Source organism: Chiroxiphia lanceolata, chromosome 9, assembly GCF_009829145.1.
Source record: "Chiroxiphia lanceolata isolate bChiLan1 chromosome 9, bChiLan1.pri, whole genome shotgun sequence".
In the NCBI taxonomy this organism is placed as follows: Eukaryota; Metazoa; Chordata; class Aves; order Passeriformes; family Pipridae; genus Chiroxiphia; species Chiroxiphia lanceolata.
In genome coordinates, this window is record NC_045645.1 from 28,127,090 (window position 1) to 28,144,734 (window position 17,645).

Consider the following 17,645-nt stretch of genomic DNA (forward strand, 5'->3'; position numbering starts at 1 on the left):
TCACCTGATGTCTCTTATCAGCCGTTGACATCTAGCAGGTTTTTAAACCTGATGGCTGAAGTGCATCTTGTCATTCCTCTATTTCTCAGATAGCTCAACAGAGAGGACCTCTGAACTCACTGTTAGTGAGAAAAGCAGCCAGCTGGTGAAGATGTTTCCTTTGCTCAATTACCTAAAATGCTTTTAATGTTGCTTTCTAAGTATTTGGCTAATCTGGAAGAGTTGTTTGTGAATAATGAGTCTGTTTGTTACTGGGGTTTGAATGTGAGATGGAATTGTGGCTGAAGTATTCATGTTGCCACAATCCTCAGGGAAATAAATGAAGTGCTTGACTACCTTTTGTAATATTTGCCAGGAAACTTTGGTGTCTTTCTGCTGTAGCACACTCTGAGTTAATATTTTGACTCTGTAGGTTCTTGGCAGCACAGCTGAGCTGGCAACACAAACAGTACACATTTTCTAAGGCTGATGTTATTTACCTTGTGCTTGTGTTTTTCTTTCATGTTTGCTCACTCTTGTTTCTTGTTGTTTGTGTTTTTAAACAGCTACAAATGTATTCACCAGAGCTTGGAGGACAACAACAGGTGTCCCAAATGCAACTATGTGGTGGACAACATAGATCATCTTTATCCCAACTTCTTAGGTGAGCTCTAAGCTTGCATGAGAAACATCTTAGTTGCTAAGGTGCTTGTAATAAATTTGTCCTGTAAATTACTGGCTTCTGGATGTTGAAAACAAAACCTGAATATCAGCCCTTTGGTTAGTTGACATTTTTCTGGAAAAAAAAAAAGATTAATACTATAAATTGTTAATACTGCACTGCCCGCAGCAGTTCTGTGTGCTGAGTTACAGCAGTGAGGCTAATTTGCTGTTTTCATGCTAAGAAAAGCAAAACAAAGATGCTTTTCTGATGGCTAGAGATGTAAATATTTCTTTACTTTTGTTTCTTGCACTCTTGTTTGCCTAATAATCAAGGACATACCCTGTTAACAAAGCATGGACACTGAAAGGGTGGAGGCTGAATTAGATATTGGGCTATTTTGGCTGCTGTAGTGAGGACCATGTGATTGGCGTATGTATAAATTAGATACAGAGAAGATATTCATACATAACACATACCTATATGCAATCCTGATTGCTTCCTACAGAGGGAGGAAATGTTTCTAAGTGGAAATAGAGTTTAAAGCTCAGTTTGGTGGAGGCAAGATCAAAGGAAACACGCTGCAGTGTGAAATGCCACATTAAAGCAAATCTTGATTTCGTGTGCCGAGACACCCATTTAATAGGAAAGGGATGCAAAGCCCCAGGAGCCAAGGAATGCTTCAGAAATGGGCATCCTGATTTAGGCCCAGTCATGTTGTGCTGGAGATGGTGCTGAAGCAGGTCTTGGAGTACATGTTGGGCCAAAGAGTGTTTCCATACCCCTGTGCTCAGGGGTTTGAGGTCTGTGTGGGAGGGGGAAGAGCTTGTATAGGTGCATGCAGAGGACTTGAAGTTATCTTTCTCTTTGCACAGTTCACTAGACTGGTGTAAAATAAAACTGTAGGCAAAAAGTCTTTAAAAAGGCACATGGTAATTCAAGGAAAAAGTTGTTCTGTTCAGCTGTGCTTGGTTTTGACCTGTAATAAATGAGTTAATGTTTTTCTCTCTTGTACTCTTCTGTGATATATTTCTACCTTGGAGTTGAAAAGAACCACAGGTGCTTAGAAAAAGGAACTGGAGCAATTTGGGGAGCGTGTAGGCTTTGTATTTGTTAATGATTTTTTTAAAAAAATCTTTATATACATTACAAAAAACCATTAAGGAATATATTGGTCAGAAAAAAGCGGAGGCATCTACTGTTTTAATTACTGATAAACATCTGAGTGAGGGGTTAATAACTGAAAACATTGAGATAGAATCTTTCATATTTGTTTTCTGAAATGTAAGTCCATCTCTTTGACGTCTTATTTATGTTTTTTAGTCAATGAACTTATTCTTAAACAGAAGCAAAGATCTGAGGAGAAAAGACTCAAACTGGACCATTCAGTGAGTAGCACCGTATGTTCCAACTTTTTTACTTTATATTTACTTAATGGTTTTGTGCAGCAATTGTCGTTCCATGGCTTAAATTAAAAGAGATTGCACTGTTGAGCCGATGCTCTGAGTTGCTTTAGGGGGGGAATAATATCAATATCAGTGGCAGTAGATCCCTTCAACCTTGTTAACAACTCCTGTTCTTCCCCCGCAGCAATGTGTGTGGAGGGAAGCTGTGTTAGCATAGCCAAGAGTCATATGATGTATTGCACATAACCTGGGAAACTACCCCTGGAAGCACACTTGTTTAAAGGCAGTCATTTCCATTCAGCATTGAAAACTAGAGCTACAACGAGAGTAATGAATGATTAGAAGTGCCACGGGCTTGTCTGATCACATGTGAGAAGCTGTGTTCCACGGGGAGGCTGGAGGAAGGCTAATACCGACCACAAGAGGGAGAAAGATGCATTTGGAGCCTGATGCTGTGGCTCAGATCCCGGATAAAACTGCCTGGATATCTTCTGGACTTGCTTCTTGTCACAGAATCAAGGCGTGATCTGTGCTCTCAGTTCGTGAGGATCCACGTATAGCACCAGTGGGTGCTTTTGTACATTAGGATCAAAAAGAATAAAAGACCTTAGCCAGGGAACTTGTGTGTATTTGTCTTGCTATGTCTGGCATCTCCTTGCCTTCTGTGATTCAGAAATAAGATTGCAGAGTAATATGAAAAATCACGTTTTTAAAAACCTCTGAAGGGGTATTAATTTAGGGGCTGGGTTGCAGAAACCAGTGCTTTCAGTGGTTATGTGCTTTAAGGATTCATTGGTTTACTCACAGTAAGTTTTAATATTCATTATAAAATATGCGTATACCTTATTTAATATAAAATATGCATAAACCAGATATGTTGAAGTGCACACAATTGACCTGAAGGCATGTACAGTAGCTTCTTGGAAATTGGTTTTACTCTTTTTCACAGTGTTCCTTTAAGAACTAAGCCTGTAGATGCACATGTTTTAGATAAATACCAATGAGTGGACAGCTACTATGACTTCATGCCCAGTGCAGTGTGTAATTTAGCTTCCACCTTTTGATTGCAAATGGAAAGTATAGACATCTCTAAAAAGAGGATTACTGGTGTTGCACCAGCTCCTTAAAGTGCCTGTTCTCCCCTTGTGTTACTTTTGGTATTAAGAAAAGGCATCCAAGACACATTGCAGCAAATACACCTTTACTTGGTTGTGGTCTCATGAAGAAATCATGTTAAGGCATTTTTGAAGCCTTCTGAGTAGTTTAGCAGTGGTACAATTAACAACTGCATTTAGTGTGTTAAAATTTGTCTCAAATCTTATTCACTCACATAAAAATCATGGTTTTTTGTCAGTTGCTCTAGACTGAAATTGAGTTTTTTGCCTGAGCTTCCACATGTTCTGTTGAAAGTTACATAATGTCCATATAGAACATACAGCTTTTTACATATTTTGTTTTTCTAAATCTAGTCAATAAAAATAGGCTACAGCCTCTGAGAAAATAGCTGATTTAGGCTAGATGGCATTTCTACCTTTTGCAAAATTAAATATCTTGATTTAGTGTCACAGCTTTTATAGGTCAGGATTTTTTAGTTCAGCTTTGTTTCTTAGAAGGTCTAAAGACCTGAAGTTACACCTGTTGGGTCCTGAGGCTTTTTGATGAAAGGCTGTATTAGCACTAACTTATTATTATTCAGGTTTTCCTGTGCAACAGGAAAACCATTTCACTACTTTATTGTCAAGGAGAAGAGAAAACAGCCTGTAGGGGAAGAATGGGCTGCGTGGTAGTATTTTGGCTCTCTGAGAAGTCCTCCTCAGCTCTAACAGTTTAAATGAGAAGATCACCCTGATGAACTCCATCTTCTTCCCAGCTTTCACCTTTCCCATGAAAATACTCTTAAGAGTAGCAGTGTGGGACGTGAGAGTAGAGAAAGTAAGCTGATACTACCTTCTCTGATTTGAATTTAGCATGAGGGTTTTACCTATTACTTAGGTTAAAAAAAAAAAAATTAAAAGGTATTGCCACCTAACAGTATTTCAGATGTAATCCAACTAAACTTGGATAAACGTGGCGTTTTTTCTTCCTCCCTATAGAAACCTGTCCTCGGAAACTGGGGCACAAATCAGATAAAACTGTGGCTGTGAAATAATCTTTTCCCAGCAGCAGTAGCTGTGCTTTCATAAAGCACAAATATATTCCAAATAAGATAAGCAGTTGCACAGTAGGACAGAGGAGCTATATCCTGTACATGAGGGAATTGGGATACCTGAAAACTGTTTTGCAGTTTTGCAGAGGAATGAAATATTGCAGTGTTGCTTTTAATATCTGTTGCTGTATGGCTTGGCCTCACCTGTATGGCTTGGCCTCACCCTCTCCAACATCTCTTGTTCTCTTTCTAGAATGGCCACAGGTGGCAGATAATTCAAGATTTGTTGGGAACAGATCAAGACAATCTTGACTTGGCCAATGTCAACCTCATGCTGGAGCTGCTGGTGCAAAAGAAGAAGCAGTTGGAAGCAGTAAGAAGTTTCTCTTATTTAAATGAACACTTGTCTATTTGGAAATTTTTTGTTTTCATACCTTGAAGTAAGATCCTACTGCTGAATTAATTGCTCTGCGTTTTCTCGTGTGTTTTGGTGTTTAAAAGTTGGCCATTTTGCTGACCTTTGTAGTGAATAAACTTTTTGAGCTGTGATGCCCAAAACTTGCTTATAATGTTGCTGGCAGGGTTATATAAACAAGCAGGGAAAATGGGAAAGGGTAAGAGAAAGTGGCCCACAGAACAGAGAAATGCACGTGAAGAGATTTACTAATTGAGTTTTGCACAAGTAAATGTCAGATATTTCTTAGCAATAAGCATGAAGAAATCCAGAATATAGATTAAGGAATAAACTCAATGAGCATATGAAAAAGATAAGAGCTTTTAGTTTCTTTCTGGAACTGATAGAATCTGAATGACAGCCTTTCCTGAAGACTTTTTTAGTATTTAATGCTTGAAAGAAAAGTTTAAGTGTTTTGTTCATGAGGCTGGTTTGAAGATTTATACAATATGAAGCAAGCTGTTCCTGTGATTTGACTGAAATGTGGTTGGTTTGGGCAGTTCTCATGTGTTTGGCTTTTGGTTTCAAGTGACCATTTTCCAGTTATAAAAGCCAGACCTTCTAAATTAAACTGAATTATTACAGAATTTGGCCCAGTGGAGTTTGAGTAGGAGCTTAGATTTTGATGGTGCTTTAAAACAGGTAAGGGAGAGTTGTATTTTGAATAGTTTAATTTATTTAGGCTTTCAGAATCAATATTTATGCAGCTTATGGTTCTGATGGAAGGAAAGGAACCCAAAATGTTTACTGACTACTAGCAAAACTCTTATATTACCTTATTGCATGGGGACTTGTACATCATTTTTTTGTTGTGGTTCCCTGAAGGTATGGTGGGGAAAAAGAGTAAAACCTTTTTTTTCCCTTCAAACCTTTTTGTCATTTGTGACAAATCCAAAGCAAAGAAGGCACAGGACTGAGTGTATGGGTGCTTCTGAGCACAAATATCTTTTAAGGATACAAAGCTAAAAAAAAAAACCCCAAAACTGACTTACAGAGCAATTTAAAAACATTTTTCCTTGCTAGTTTTGCTTTCTTCACTCACTGTTGTCACAGGGATGGGGAGGAAGAAAATAATGCCAGAATAGTAGCAGTCTGACATCCTAATCTCTTCACTTGTCCTGTCATCACTGCCTTTAATGGATTCTGTGTGCTCCTAAGCCTTGATCCTTTCTGAGTGTTATTTTCACAGTCCTTTAATTAATAAATATTTTGGTAGGTTGTGAAAATAAGTCTCAGAATGCTGGGATAGAATTAGTGCTATATTAATGCTGGAATATAGGGCTTGGGTTTTTTTCCTTTTGTACTTCTCTTATCTTTCCACGTCCAGTTTTTGATCCACTTGGGTGAAAATATTAAACTGATGGTTGAGGTAAATTACCTGTTATGGAAAGACTGCAAAGGGATGTTTTAGCTTTATCAGTGATTTCACTGTTGTCTTCCCCTCTGGAGAAATCTTCAGCAGTGATCTCTACATAAACACAAATGTTAGTTTTGAAGCAGATGTGTGGTTTTTTTGTATTTAAATACTTCATGCTTTAGTATGTTAATCATGAAGTAGATGCTAATGATCTTCCAGAGTAGCAGATGAGTCTGTGAGGAACCTGTATTCCAAAATCAATTTCAGGTGCAGTAGCCAAAGAAAAAGAAAAGCATTTTGACTTATTAGTAAGTCATTAGTGATGCACAAATAAGAACTGTTACGACTTCTGCCTTCAAGTAAAAGATTGTGGTGAGGCGAACAAAACCTTAAAACTGGTGAGGCAAAGTAAAACTACCATTTTCTTAAACTGCCTTAAGCTATTTTTCCTCTTTTTAACCTCTAAATGGGAGCTGTTTCCGTGCTAAGTGTGGATTGCCGTGTATAAAATGAGTGTTTTTTCTCTTACCATCTTGTGTTGCAGGAATCCCATGCTGCCCAATTGCAGATCCTCATGGAATTTCTCAAAGTTGCCAGGAGAAACAAACGAGAGGTAACTTGTTTTGTGCTTCAGTGGGTGAGGTGGTGTCTGCTGCTCTCTCCCAGGGCGTTTCTGTTGAAGTGATGTGTTAGCCTGCCATTATCTCTGCAAAGAAAAACTCGAGGCGTGTTTGGGGAAATCTCAGGCAGAGGACACACGGGTAGGAAGGAAAATTAATCTCTTTACGTGTGACAGCTTCAATTTTTTAATCACTTGCCTTTTTGTCTCACGCTGGTGAAGCATGTGGGGAGATAGTGATTCCTTGGTGTAAATTTACGTCGAGTTCTTGAAACAAGGGTTTTAGATTTGATTTTTAGTGTTTTTTTTTTTTTTCTGGGAAAATGGAAAGATGGGGAAGGAGTGAAATTGTTGTCAAGTTTTTTCCTTTAGTGTATCAAATGCCATGACTAATGTGGTGACGTAAAAGAATGAATATTCTTCGTTTTTTCCTCATTTGTCCTAAAACGAGTGTCTCAAGAAATACGAGAGGGTTTTATAATCACATAGGCAGTCTTTCATGGTTTGGGACTTATCTTTCATAATGTCATGCAATATGTAAACTATAATACCAGAAATATCCCAGAAACCTAGAAAAATGATCATGAAAACAGCAGAAGGACAAGCTCTCCTGGAGGCCACGGTTTCTAAAAAAGATGTGAAGAACATAAGACCCAACAGTGTGACTGTTTTAAGGTCAAACTTGAAACCAGGTAAAGGTGATGGGTATAAGAAGCCTTGTCCAGAATGGATTAAGGGTCTGGTTATGGAGCAATTCCAAAGCAAGTTGTTACGTTGTCAGTGCACCAACAGATATTCATGGTCAAAAACAACAAGGGTGGTGGAAAGTCCAAAGAAGGGCAGCAGAGCGGAAGGGTCTGGAGCACAAGTCTGATGAGGAGGAGCTGGGGGTGTTCAGCCTGGAGAGGAGGAGGCTTGGGGGGGACCTCATTGCTCTCTACAACTCCCTGACAGGAGGTTGTAGCCAGGTGGGAGTCGGGCTCTTCTGCCACATCTCAAGTGAAAGGACGAGAGGAAATGGCCTTAAGTTGATATTAGAAAAAATTTTCTCTGCCAAAAGAGTGTTCAGGCATTGGAATAAGTTGCCCAGAGAGGTGTGATGGAGTCACAGTCTCTGGAAGTGTCCAAGAGGCATCTGGATGTGGCCCTTGGGAATATTGTTTAGGGGTGATTATGGTGGTGCCTGTTGGTGGTTAAACTGGATGAAGGTCTCTTTGAACCTTGATTCTGTGACTTGCACCTTGGAAACCTTTCCCATCTTATCTGCATCTGCCTTTGGCTCTAGTAATATTGTACAAGGATAACATCTCCTTTTAAGGTTAAGGAAACTTAATTTTGGCTGCAAATCCTCTGAATACAGCCTTTGGAACATCCTGAAAGCAATTGGGATATATAGCTCATTTCAGATCCTCTCTGTCCCTGCTTATGTGTTCCCTCTGCTGCCAAGACTTGCTCTGATGTTATTTTTTACCCCCCCTTTATATTCCTACATGAAATGCAGACTGTCACATCTCAAAAGTCTTCTGTGCAGGCCTGTCACTTCTGTCCTTGCCATAGTGCTCAGTGCCTGGCCTTGCCACTTATTTTGAGGGAAATGAGGACTTGTCAGACTTGCTGCTAGCAGTCTTTCTTTTTGCTTGATAAGGGTAAGAAAGATAAAAACCAGTGGGAAGATGCATGGAGAACACAGACCAGTCAGTAGGATAGTTTTACTACTATCCTACAAAATCTATCTCGGGCAGTCATTTTACCCATAAGGTAAATTAAGCCAGTGGATGCTTCCCTTTTGGTAAGTATCCAGGTCCTCCCTGGAGCTGGTGGAGTCTGTGGCAAGTACTCCTTTCTGGAGGGAATTTTGTGGGGATAATAGAGGAGTTACTATTTGGGTTGTGCCAGTGATGATGTATCCAGACCTCAGACAGCCTGAGATGGTGGTTTGGAGGGTGAGAAGGGGGAGTTAAGTGACCTCATTAATGCAACAGAGCAGAGAGAGGTTATCAAAGCTTCTAAATTCACTGTGGTTTGTTTTGATGCTGTAAGAGGTGGCTGTTTAAGAAATGAGGATGGAACTGGAGGAACCTGTGGGGACCCTGAAACACTTCAATGTGCTGCACATTGTTGTGAGTCATACGAGCAGGCTTTACTATGGGGAGGAACAGTACTCTTTCCCCTTTCCTAATTCACCTGGTTTTATTAAAGATGACTGCAGAATAATTGCACTTTCAGCAAGCCATAGCTGTAACGATAAGTTCTTAGTAAATAAAAAAGATTCTAAGCATTACATAGGGTGCTTGTTTCTAATTTTTAGCTTAAATGTTTAAAGGAACATTGGTAACTTTGCTTCCTAATATGCCTCTTGGAAGATTATTTATTGCAAGATTTTATTAACAGGTTTTATTTACTACATACTGCAAGTTCTTACATAGGGACTTGGGTACTTTGTAAGTTAATACAGATATTGCCCCAGAGGTAGTGTACCTGTATAATATATCACAACATGTTCAGGGCAGATGATTAACCACCTGTGTAACCCTCCTGGCTTACTTCACTCATAAGTTATGTATTTTTTTTCTCCTGCATTCATAAAATGGTGAGTTCTGAGCATATTGGAGGGGGGTTATGTCTAGAAGAAAACTATCTTTATAGACTTGTACTTCAAAATTCAGAATATTGGTGTAGTCAAGTATTTTGACAAATGCCTCTTTGTTCCACTTTCATAATTTCTCTAGAAGATAAATGTGAGGTTCAGCACCTGCAGGAGTTTCTATTAGAAATCCTGTTTTGATCTGTTCATAACTTTCCAAAACATTGATCTTTCAAGCTGAAATTTACTGCATGGTTTTTTACACAAAGGTGTTTGCAAGTCCTTTTTCTTTTTAAGTTTATATATTATATTTTGTTTTCGTTTTCACCTAGGGCAATGTGGCAAAAAAACCCAAATCCTTGGCAATAGTAATAGAAAAAAAATGTCTTACTTTGAAAAAGATTGAAAACAAATGACTAAAGCTTGAAAATACTTTTTCAACAAAATAACAGATAGTTTTGGAGGGGAGAAATGTATTGATCATCCACAACAGTTGGTAGTCTCTAAGGGAAACTTAACATGGCTGAGTGCCTTTCCATATGTGTGCACAGTTAATTGAATGCACACTCTCCATTTTTTTTGGATCCAAAAAGTCTGGAAGGTCAAGTTTTAATAATGAAATATTGACTTCTGGGGGTTTTTTTATTCCTATTTTCCAGGGAAACCAAATGCAACGACCTGTGACTTTTTAAAATTCGTGTTTTCGTGAAGGAGCTTTAACTGTGTTGCACAAATGCTTTTGCAGATTTAACTTTGTTAATTTTAAATGTCCACGTGTTCTTTCGTCTCTAGCACTTTGTGAGAGAGCTGATTATGTCAGTTAATTCTCCCCAGTTTTATATTCATCACTTTACAAAGAGGCCTTACTAATTGTCTTGTCAGGATTTGAATGTTACCAAATGGAGTTAGACACCACCATATATATCATATAGATAATTTGTCCTAAAACATTGTTAGCTCGGCTACCTGATGGCATTTCTGTCAAGTAACACCATTGCCTACTGAAGGAGAATACTGAGCTTAATGATTAGGATCACAAATCAAGTTCTACAACATACAGGTGCTATTCCCTGGGTGCACTCATGTTTCTCTTGGCAGCTGTCACTTCATTTTTATGTTCTGTGGGCTTTTTCTTTCTAATAATGTGACATTAAGTCTCTCGCGTCTAACAAACAAGACCTCTTTCATGTCTGCTAACGCACGGGGACTGTTTTTTAGGCTGGTAAACGTCCTGGGACAAAGAAATAATCCTGAAGTGTCTCAGGTTTGTGGCACTGAGTGCCTGCTCAGCAGTTCAGTATCATCGTTGTACCTTTCAGCCTCAAATGCATGTGTATCTCCAGCTGTCTTCGCTTACTCCACATTGTGAGCATGTTAAATACTGAAAATAAGAGGAGTTATTAGTTATTGTGGGATAATTGCAGGGAATTATAAGCATGAATCCTCCAGGGATGTCATTACCTTGTGTTAATCACTCCACCTGTCAAGACTTGTGTTCTGTGCATACACACATGGATGAACTAATGAGTAAGCAAGAAGAGGTGACAGAAGCAGAAATCAGTCATGCTCTTACGTTGTCATATAGTCCTGATTACATCCCAGGACTGCTGAGGAGAATTTATAGCTATAGTAATCTCTTTCCTATCCATTGCACTTAAATAACTGGTATTTTAAATCTATTTGCATTTCTAAGCTGCTGAATGAGAGACGTGAGCTCTGACTGCAGTGATAATAATAAGCCCAAGGATACAGCGAGTGTGTGAGCAAGCTGGAGATTATCATATTGATATCAGGATATAATAGCTGATTCTCCTTGCTGCAGTAGAGAGGTCTTGCAAAGAATAAGGGGCAGCCTAGAACTAGGAGCTAAGTAGCACCTACAGTGGTGTATTAGACTCCAAGGCAATTAATCTAATTGTTTAGGCAGCTTTGTTCCTTGCCTCAGATGTCTTTCTCTCGTGACACTTGGCTATCAGACCCTATCACTAAGCCTTCAAAGCATAATCCCTCCAAACTGTAGGATTTAAATGAGGGAGAGGAAAATTGAAGATGTGAAACGTATATTTTATCAGGCAGGCAATTCCTTCCTCCTATCCTGGGAAATTCTGCGTGTTAGACGACTCAACCAGGATTTTGTTCTCAAGCCTTCCCCAGTTATGAGGAAACACTTACCATTTGGAGGAAGTATTGATCAGAGAGAAATATTCCATGCAGATAAATGTGTTATAGATGGACTGTCCATGTGTCTGAGAGGCTTGGATGGCACGTTTCACTAATGAAAGTACGTTGTGGAGGCTCAGGTGTTCTTGTCTTCATACCAAGAGAAACCCTGCATCTCTTTTGACTTGTGCAAAGACTTTGTAGCAGCGAGGTGTTATGTCAAAATAAATGAGATTTGCAATTAAATTCAAAGACTAAAATGTCTCTAAAACCTGTAAATGACCTCCTTGCCATAGTTGCCCTGTGTAACAGGTTCTGTATCCAAAGCAATAATGGAAAGAAAACACAGAGACAGACAAGACTTAGAGAGAAACTGATCTTACTGTGCAGTTGTCACTGAGGTATGGAATTCTAAAGGAGAAATTAATGTCACCTGGTGCCTTTAGGGGAAGTTCAGCTGTTGATAATGAAGTGGACACTCAAGTTTGTTAGAGCAGTAGTTGGTGGAAGAACAAGAATTAGGAAGTGTCCAATGTTGGATGGATGAAGCTATGGGATAAGATGAAAGGTTTATCTGAAAAGACTACCTGATTTATCCTTCTCGTGTGGGCAGGTGATACTTTTTCCCCTGTCCTGGTTGGTGCAATGGCTTTCTATGGTCTGGGAAAATGATGCTCCCTCTGGTAATAGTCTCATCTGTTTGAATCTGTGTGTATGTTGTCACGAATGCATGAGAAGTGTGGATCAGAGCCTTGAAAGGTGTGTGACTGGACCATAATGTGACCTGTGAGCTTCCAAAAGTGTGAATCCAGATGCTCTGTTCAGCAGCTTGTTCAAGTAGTGTTCCTGGCATCGTTTCTGCAGGAAATAACTTTTGCTGTTCTTTGCTTGTGCCTTTTCTAGAATTACAAAGACAGTTGGTCAAAGAGGATGTGGCTCCTTGTGTGTTTTTTCTAGCCTGTCTCTGTGGCACTGGGAGGCTCTGCTGAGCTTGTAGATTTTTGCAAACACTTAGAACTGGCACCAGGAGACCCAGTGAAGACTGCTCGTTGTCTGTGCTGTACAAACACAAAGGAGGAAGTTGCTGCTTCCCGAGGGGCCCTTGCTCCAGGAAAAAACAGGAAGCTCAAGGATGAAACCTCAGTGCTGTGCCCAGCTGCACTTGTTAGTAGATAGCCAGCCAAAAACAAACTCACCATGACCTGGTGCTTAACATTGTGTAAATCCTTGGTGGCTTCTTGACTTAAACATCTGAAATCCCTTTTCCAGAGATTATAAGAAACAGAGGCTATTTTGAGGTCACAGCTTTTCTTTTGTGTATATTTGCTTGTGTGTAACATGGGACCAGAGTGTTATACACCTTCTTATTTTAGTTCATTCAGTGGAGTTGAAATTATGAGGTTTAACCACTGAATTAAAACCTTCTCCTTGTCCACATTGGCCTTTTCAGTTCTGGGAAAGCATCTGTGTCTGAGAAGAGAGTTTTATAGTATGTGCTTCTCTTTTAGCATTAATTTCAGTGGTCATTCTAAGTGCTTTTGCTGACTTAATCCAAAGTTTGACAGGTGTGAATCTGCCCATCACTGGGACAGGACTTGGCTTGTTTTCTGTGCTCAACATAGTGAAAATCAAATTAAGGCCCTTAAATCTGGATATCCTGCAAGGACTCTAATTCATTTAGCTTTCCTTAAATGTCCCTCAAAGGCTGGCAATTGTAAATCAGTAGTCTCATTTTTCAAAGTTTAATTGGAACGAATGTGGACTGATTTAAGGTCTTTGATAGATTAAAACGCTTGAGCCAGCACACCAAAAAAAAAAGGAAGGTCTCAGTGTGGGCATTATTAACTCATTTGATACTGAAGGCATGAGAAGACTTCTCCTAAAATAAGCATGAAACACACTTGCCTGCTTTTTAGACTTGCTGCCGTCAGGTAAGTTTTTATAGTAGGTTGTGACTAGAAGGAAGAATTGGTGAATAAAGTCCCAGATCTCATACTCTTGGCCATGTGCAATAGTTAATAAAAGCTGGCCAATAAAAGGTCTCTGCTCTTGTTCCCATAAAAAGTCTCCTGTTTATGTGATGGCAACAAGCATCAATTATTTTTCAGATGTCCAGTTTGGCTCTGAGCCAGTACATTGTAGAATAGCTGTTTTCCTCACTGTAATTTTGGAACTTGTAAGTGGTTTTGTAACTTCTTTTTAAATGGGGTTTATGAAAGTGGGGGACTAATGGTATTTGCTAGAGTTGAGTTCAGGCAGGACCCATGCTGTGCAAGTGTCACTTAACTTTACCACTAATCTTGGAGCTATAACACCACCTGCTATTCTTGCTGTAGGTTTCACAAGTGAAAATGGAATTATCTGTTATGGTGTAGTGGTTTGTAAATTATCTGTGGCAGTGTAGTTCTAAACCATTAAACTTCTGCTGTCTGTGCCTCAAATTAAACATAAACTGAAACCATCAGAGTAGAGAGAGATTAGGATATATTTATAGTGTCATCTCATTCCAAGGAAGAAGAAGCCATAGTAGAAATAGATGTGGACCCAGCAGTCCTTTCTTGTCCTGTGTTCAGGGACAGAAGCTTTGGTCAGTGTTTAAAAGGAAAACTGAAGTGGTGGATTATCTGATACAGAGCACACGTGTATTTGGAATGCTGTACAATAGGAGGGGTGTAAGTTGTGGTTTTTGTTTAAGCAAAACCTTCTTGAAAACTTAAAGGACCAAGTTTAAGCACTTGGGTGAATAAGTCTCTGGGAGTAGCTTGCCAGATATGTCACACTAAGGCTAATATGTCTTGCTATACTCATAACTGGATTTGGGCAATTTGATATTCCCTGGTAAAGCTGAAATGACAAAAACTTGTTTTGCCTTTGGAGAATGTGTTGTGGACACAATGTGTTAAGCTTTCTGTGGGACTTCCCAACTCGGCAACAGCTTCTGCTCACAGGCTATATTGCCAGTTGCTAAATTTTTACTGGGAGCTGAGTCAGGTGAACTTCCATCATGGAGGTGAACTCCGGGGATTTATTTAGACTTGTGCGTCTTGGCAAACCAGACTGGCACTGGAGCTGAGTTTTGTCTGTTTATGTCCAGACCTGGAGCTCTCACCTAGAGAAGTGTGTCTGTTTGGCCCTTGCAAGGCTGGGTTTGGGCTCTGTGAGTGACTGGGTGGGAATGTCTGCTGAATGAGGGTGGGAATTGGGGCTGGAAATGGGATGATGTCCTTGCTTAGGTGTTAATCTTTGTCAAGTCTGTGGCTTCACGGTTGTTCGAGGTGAGTGAAGCCAGGTTGCTGACTGACTGAAAAGTAATTGAAAAACCTGGAAAATATTAAATGTGACACAAAGAAGGGAAAAGGCTGTTGAGAGAGGAAGTCTCCTTCTGACCCTTTCAGAGATAGTCCTCAAATTGACTGGGGTTCATGCTGTAATCCAAGGTAAGTATCACACCTCTGAAAGAAATGCCATGTGGTGCTTGATTGGTGCCAGGAGCAAATCTTACTCCTAGTCATAATAGGTTTTTTCCAATCCAAAACCTTTATCATTAATTTTAAATTGGCAAATGACAGGTTAACTGCTAGCATGAAAAATACTCTTAAAACCTTTTAGCAAAAGATTTTATTTTTCGTTGAAGGGTAAAGTGATAACTATTGCTGTCTTTCATGGTGTTTTTTTCTAATTGTGACAAGACAAGGAAGAATGGTTTTGAACTGAATGAGGGTGGGTTTAGATAATGTATTAGGAAGAAATTCTTCCCTGTGAGGGTGGTGAGGCCCCAGCACAGGTTGCCCAGAGAAGCTGTGGCTGCCCCATCCCTGGGAGTGTTGAAGGCCAGATTGGATGGGGCTTGGAGCAGCCTGATCTGGTGGAAGGTGTTCCTGTCCATGGCATGGGGGTGGAACCTGATGAACTTTAAGGTCTCTTCCAACCCAGACAATTCAAGGAGTCTTTCCTTGGTGTTTGTGAGCCAGTTATACCTTGCATGAAAGATGTTAGAGGAGCATAATGGTATGAGTTTGAATAACGTGAGTCTCTTTGTGATTGATATCAAAGTACCTCATGCTCTTGTTTTGCATTGTTTCACAATAACAGCTTTGTCTTGAATGTGGTTTGTGTGCACACTTAGTTAATCTGAGCATTTGAGCCTCCTGCCTGGTGACTTTGGAATTGTGTACCACGCTGGTTAAGATAGTTCAGGTTCCTCTGTGAAAAGACGGCAATTTATCTTGGTGGTGGTGCAGTGGAGATTGATTTAGTCTTCTCCCATTCTCTTATCCACAGCAATTGGAGCAGATCCAGAAGGAGCTAAGTGTTCTGGAAGAAGATATTAAGCGAGTAGAGGTGAGGCGCCCAGACATTGTTCCGACTCTGGCAATTTTTCATTTTCATCAAGCTGTCTGCCTTGCTGTGGGGCTGCTGGGTGAAATTTATGGCATTCGAGTCAGTAATGGGAAAATGAACAGATGATGCTCTTTCTTTAATTCGTTCATTTAGTTGATGTGTGGAGGCTGCAGGTTGGTAGCTCTTATATAATCGTTTCTTTCAATTTCTTTGTGTTGGTAGTAAGTATTTTCGAGTAGTTGCTAGAAATCAACAGGCAGTGTATTGATCAGAACCTGTGATTTTTGTACATTGCAGTGTTCTGGCTGTTTGCACAGGTCGTTTTAAATCTTAGCAGCATGTCACCATTAAAATGGAGGGGGGTTTGGGGGCTGCACAAGAGTCGTAATGCAGAGACTGGGTAGGAGCAGAACCAATTCCTGCTGCGTGTCCGAACAGATTCCTGCTACCTCCTGATATAATTCACTTATATTCACTCATCTTTAATAATGGGGATCTCTTTTTCTTGCTCCAAATTATACTCCGCGTATTTGTAAACCCATCAACGCAATCCTTTTGTCCTTACTGAGCCCTCAGCTTCCTCTTTGGTCCTTTCCTCTAATCATTCTAGTGTTTAATCTTGGAGTAGGAAGCTGATGTTTCAGGAGTACATCAGACTGCCACCTCTCAAAACAGGATTCCCTTAAAGCTTCTTGGGATCCAGTTTGCAGGTCTCCTTCTCTCTTCTTGCTCACCTTGAGCAGTCAGCATGAGCTCCCAACCACTGCCCAAAAACCTTTTAGGTTTCTTCACATGATTTATATGCATGCTGATGAATTAGCAAAATATAAATACAACTGCAGGAACTTCCCTTTATCTAATAGCTAACTGGAATTTTTTCAGACCTCTTTTCCCTGAGTGTTTCTCGAGCTTTGGGGAAATAAATATACCTTAGCATGTTTTCTTGAGACTGGTAAAATACGTCTTGAGATTTAGGAGAAGCTATTCCCAAAAGCTGTGGGATCCCTCAAAGAATATCCAGCTGCCTGTTTCTCTGCTCTTTAATCAGGCATTTCAGTGGGCTGCAGCTGGGGTACATTCCTGGTGTGTGGTGGTGACCTTGGCTCTGACCTCTAAAGCCTGGGATCTCTCTGGTCACAAATATCCTACTTTCTGCCTAGCAACTAATGGGCACCTAGTGGGAATTTGAAAGCACAAGTAATATTGTCCTGGACACTCTTTGCCCCCCAGACTAATGAGCTGCTGCATCCTGCATAGCTTCCATTTCCCAAACAGATGAAAGACAGCCTCATACTGGGTACACAGTGGTGACTTAGTCTGACAGGGACAAAGCCAAGTTCATGTGCAAAGTTTATGACTTGTGCAGTTGTCCCAGAGAAGACTGATAGATCCTCTTTTAAATCTGGGGCACCACCTTTGCCCTGCTGCCTTGTAGCTGTTCTTGTCATGACCCATATCCAGTTTTACTTTGCAGTTGTGATGTTAAATAAGTTTGCATGGATCTCAAAAACGCACTTAGAGCTTGCGTGCTCTGCCATGTTTAAGGGAGATGCTGTGTTCAAGGCAATTGGTTGCTAACCAAATCTACTGGGTTTTTGAAGTATAAACTCCAGAACTGCCCCTCTTGGGGCAGTAGAATTTTTGAAATCCAGTTGGAATGATAACTGAAAAGAAATTGAAGAAAAATCAATGTTTTGTCACATACAGTAAAGATTTTTAGGTAAGAGTTGGATAAATGTAGGCACAGTTGGTTATCTGCTTGGAAAACCAGAAATACTGTGTGAACACTGTGTATTAGACATACTCTTCAAGCTTTGCCAGCTTTGCTGTAACGTGGCTTTCTGGTTTCAGGAGATGAGTGGCTTGTACTCGCCGGTCAGTGAGGACAGCACGGTGCCGCAGTTTGAGGCTCCCTCACCGTCACACAGGTATGGAGCT

The 17,645-nt window shown here is 40.1% G+C and overlaps 1 protein-coding gene across 1 annotated transcript in view; it reads left to right on the forward strand.

The window, feature by feature from the left end:
- The window catches only part of COP1 (COP1 E3 ubiquitin ligase), a 123,641-nt gene that overhangs the window by 7,893 nt on the left and 98,103 nt on the right, over nucleotides 1-17,645 (forward strand). The window contains exons 3-8 of the mRNA XM_032696473.1: nucleotides 546-643; nucleotides 1,964-2,040; nucleotides 4,446-4,565; nucleotides 6,548-6,616; nucleotides 15,648-15,707; nucleotides 17,559-17,635. Coding sequence (XP_032552364.1) covers nucleotides 546-643; nucleotides 1,964-2,040; nucleotides 4,446-4,565; nucleotides 6,548-6,616; nucleotides 15,648-15,707; nucleotides 17,559-17,635 — 501 coding nt within the window. The remainder of the gene's footprint in view (nucleotides 1-545; nucleotides 644-1,963; nucleotides 2,041-4,445; nucleotides 4,566-6,547; nucleotides 6,617-15,647; nucleotides 15,708-17,558; nucleotides 17,636-17,645) is intronic.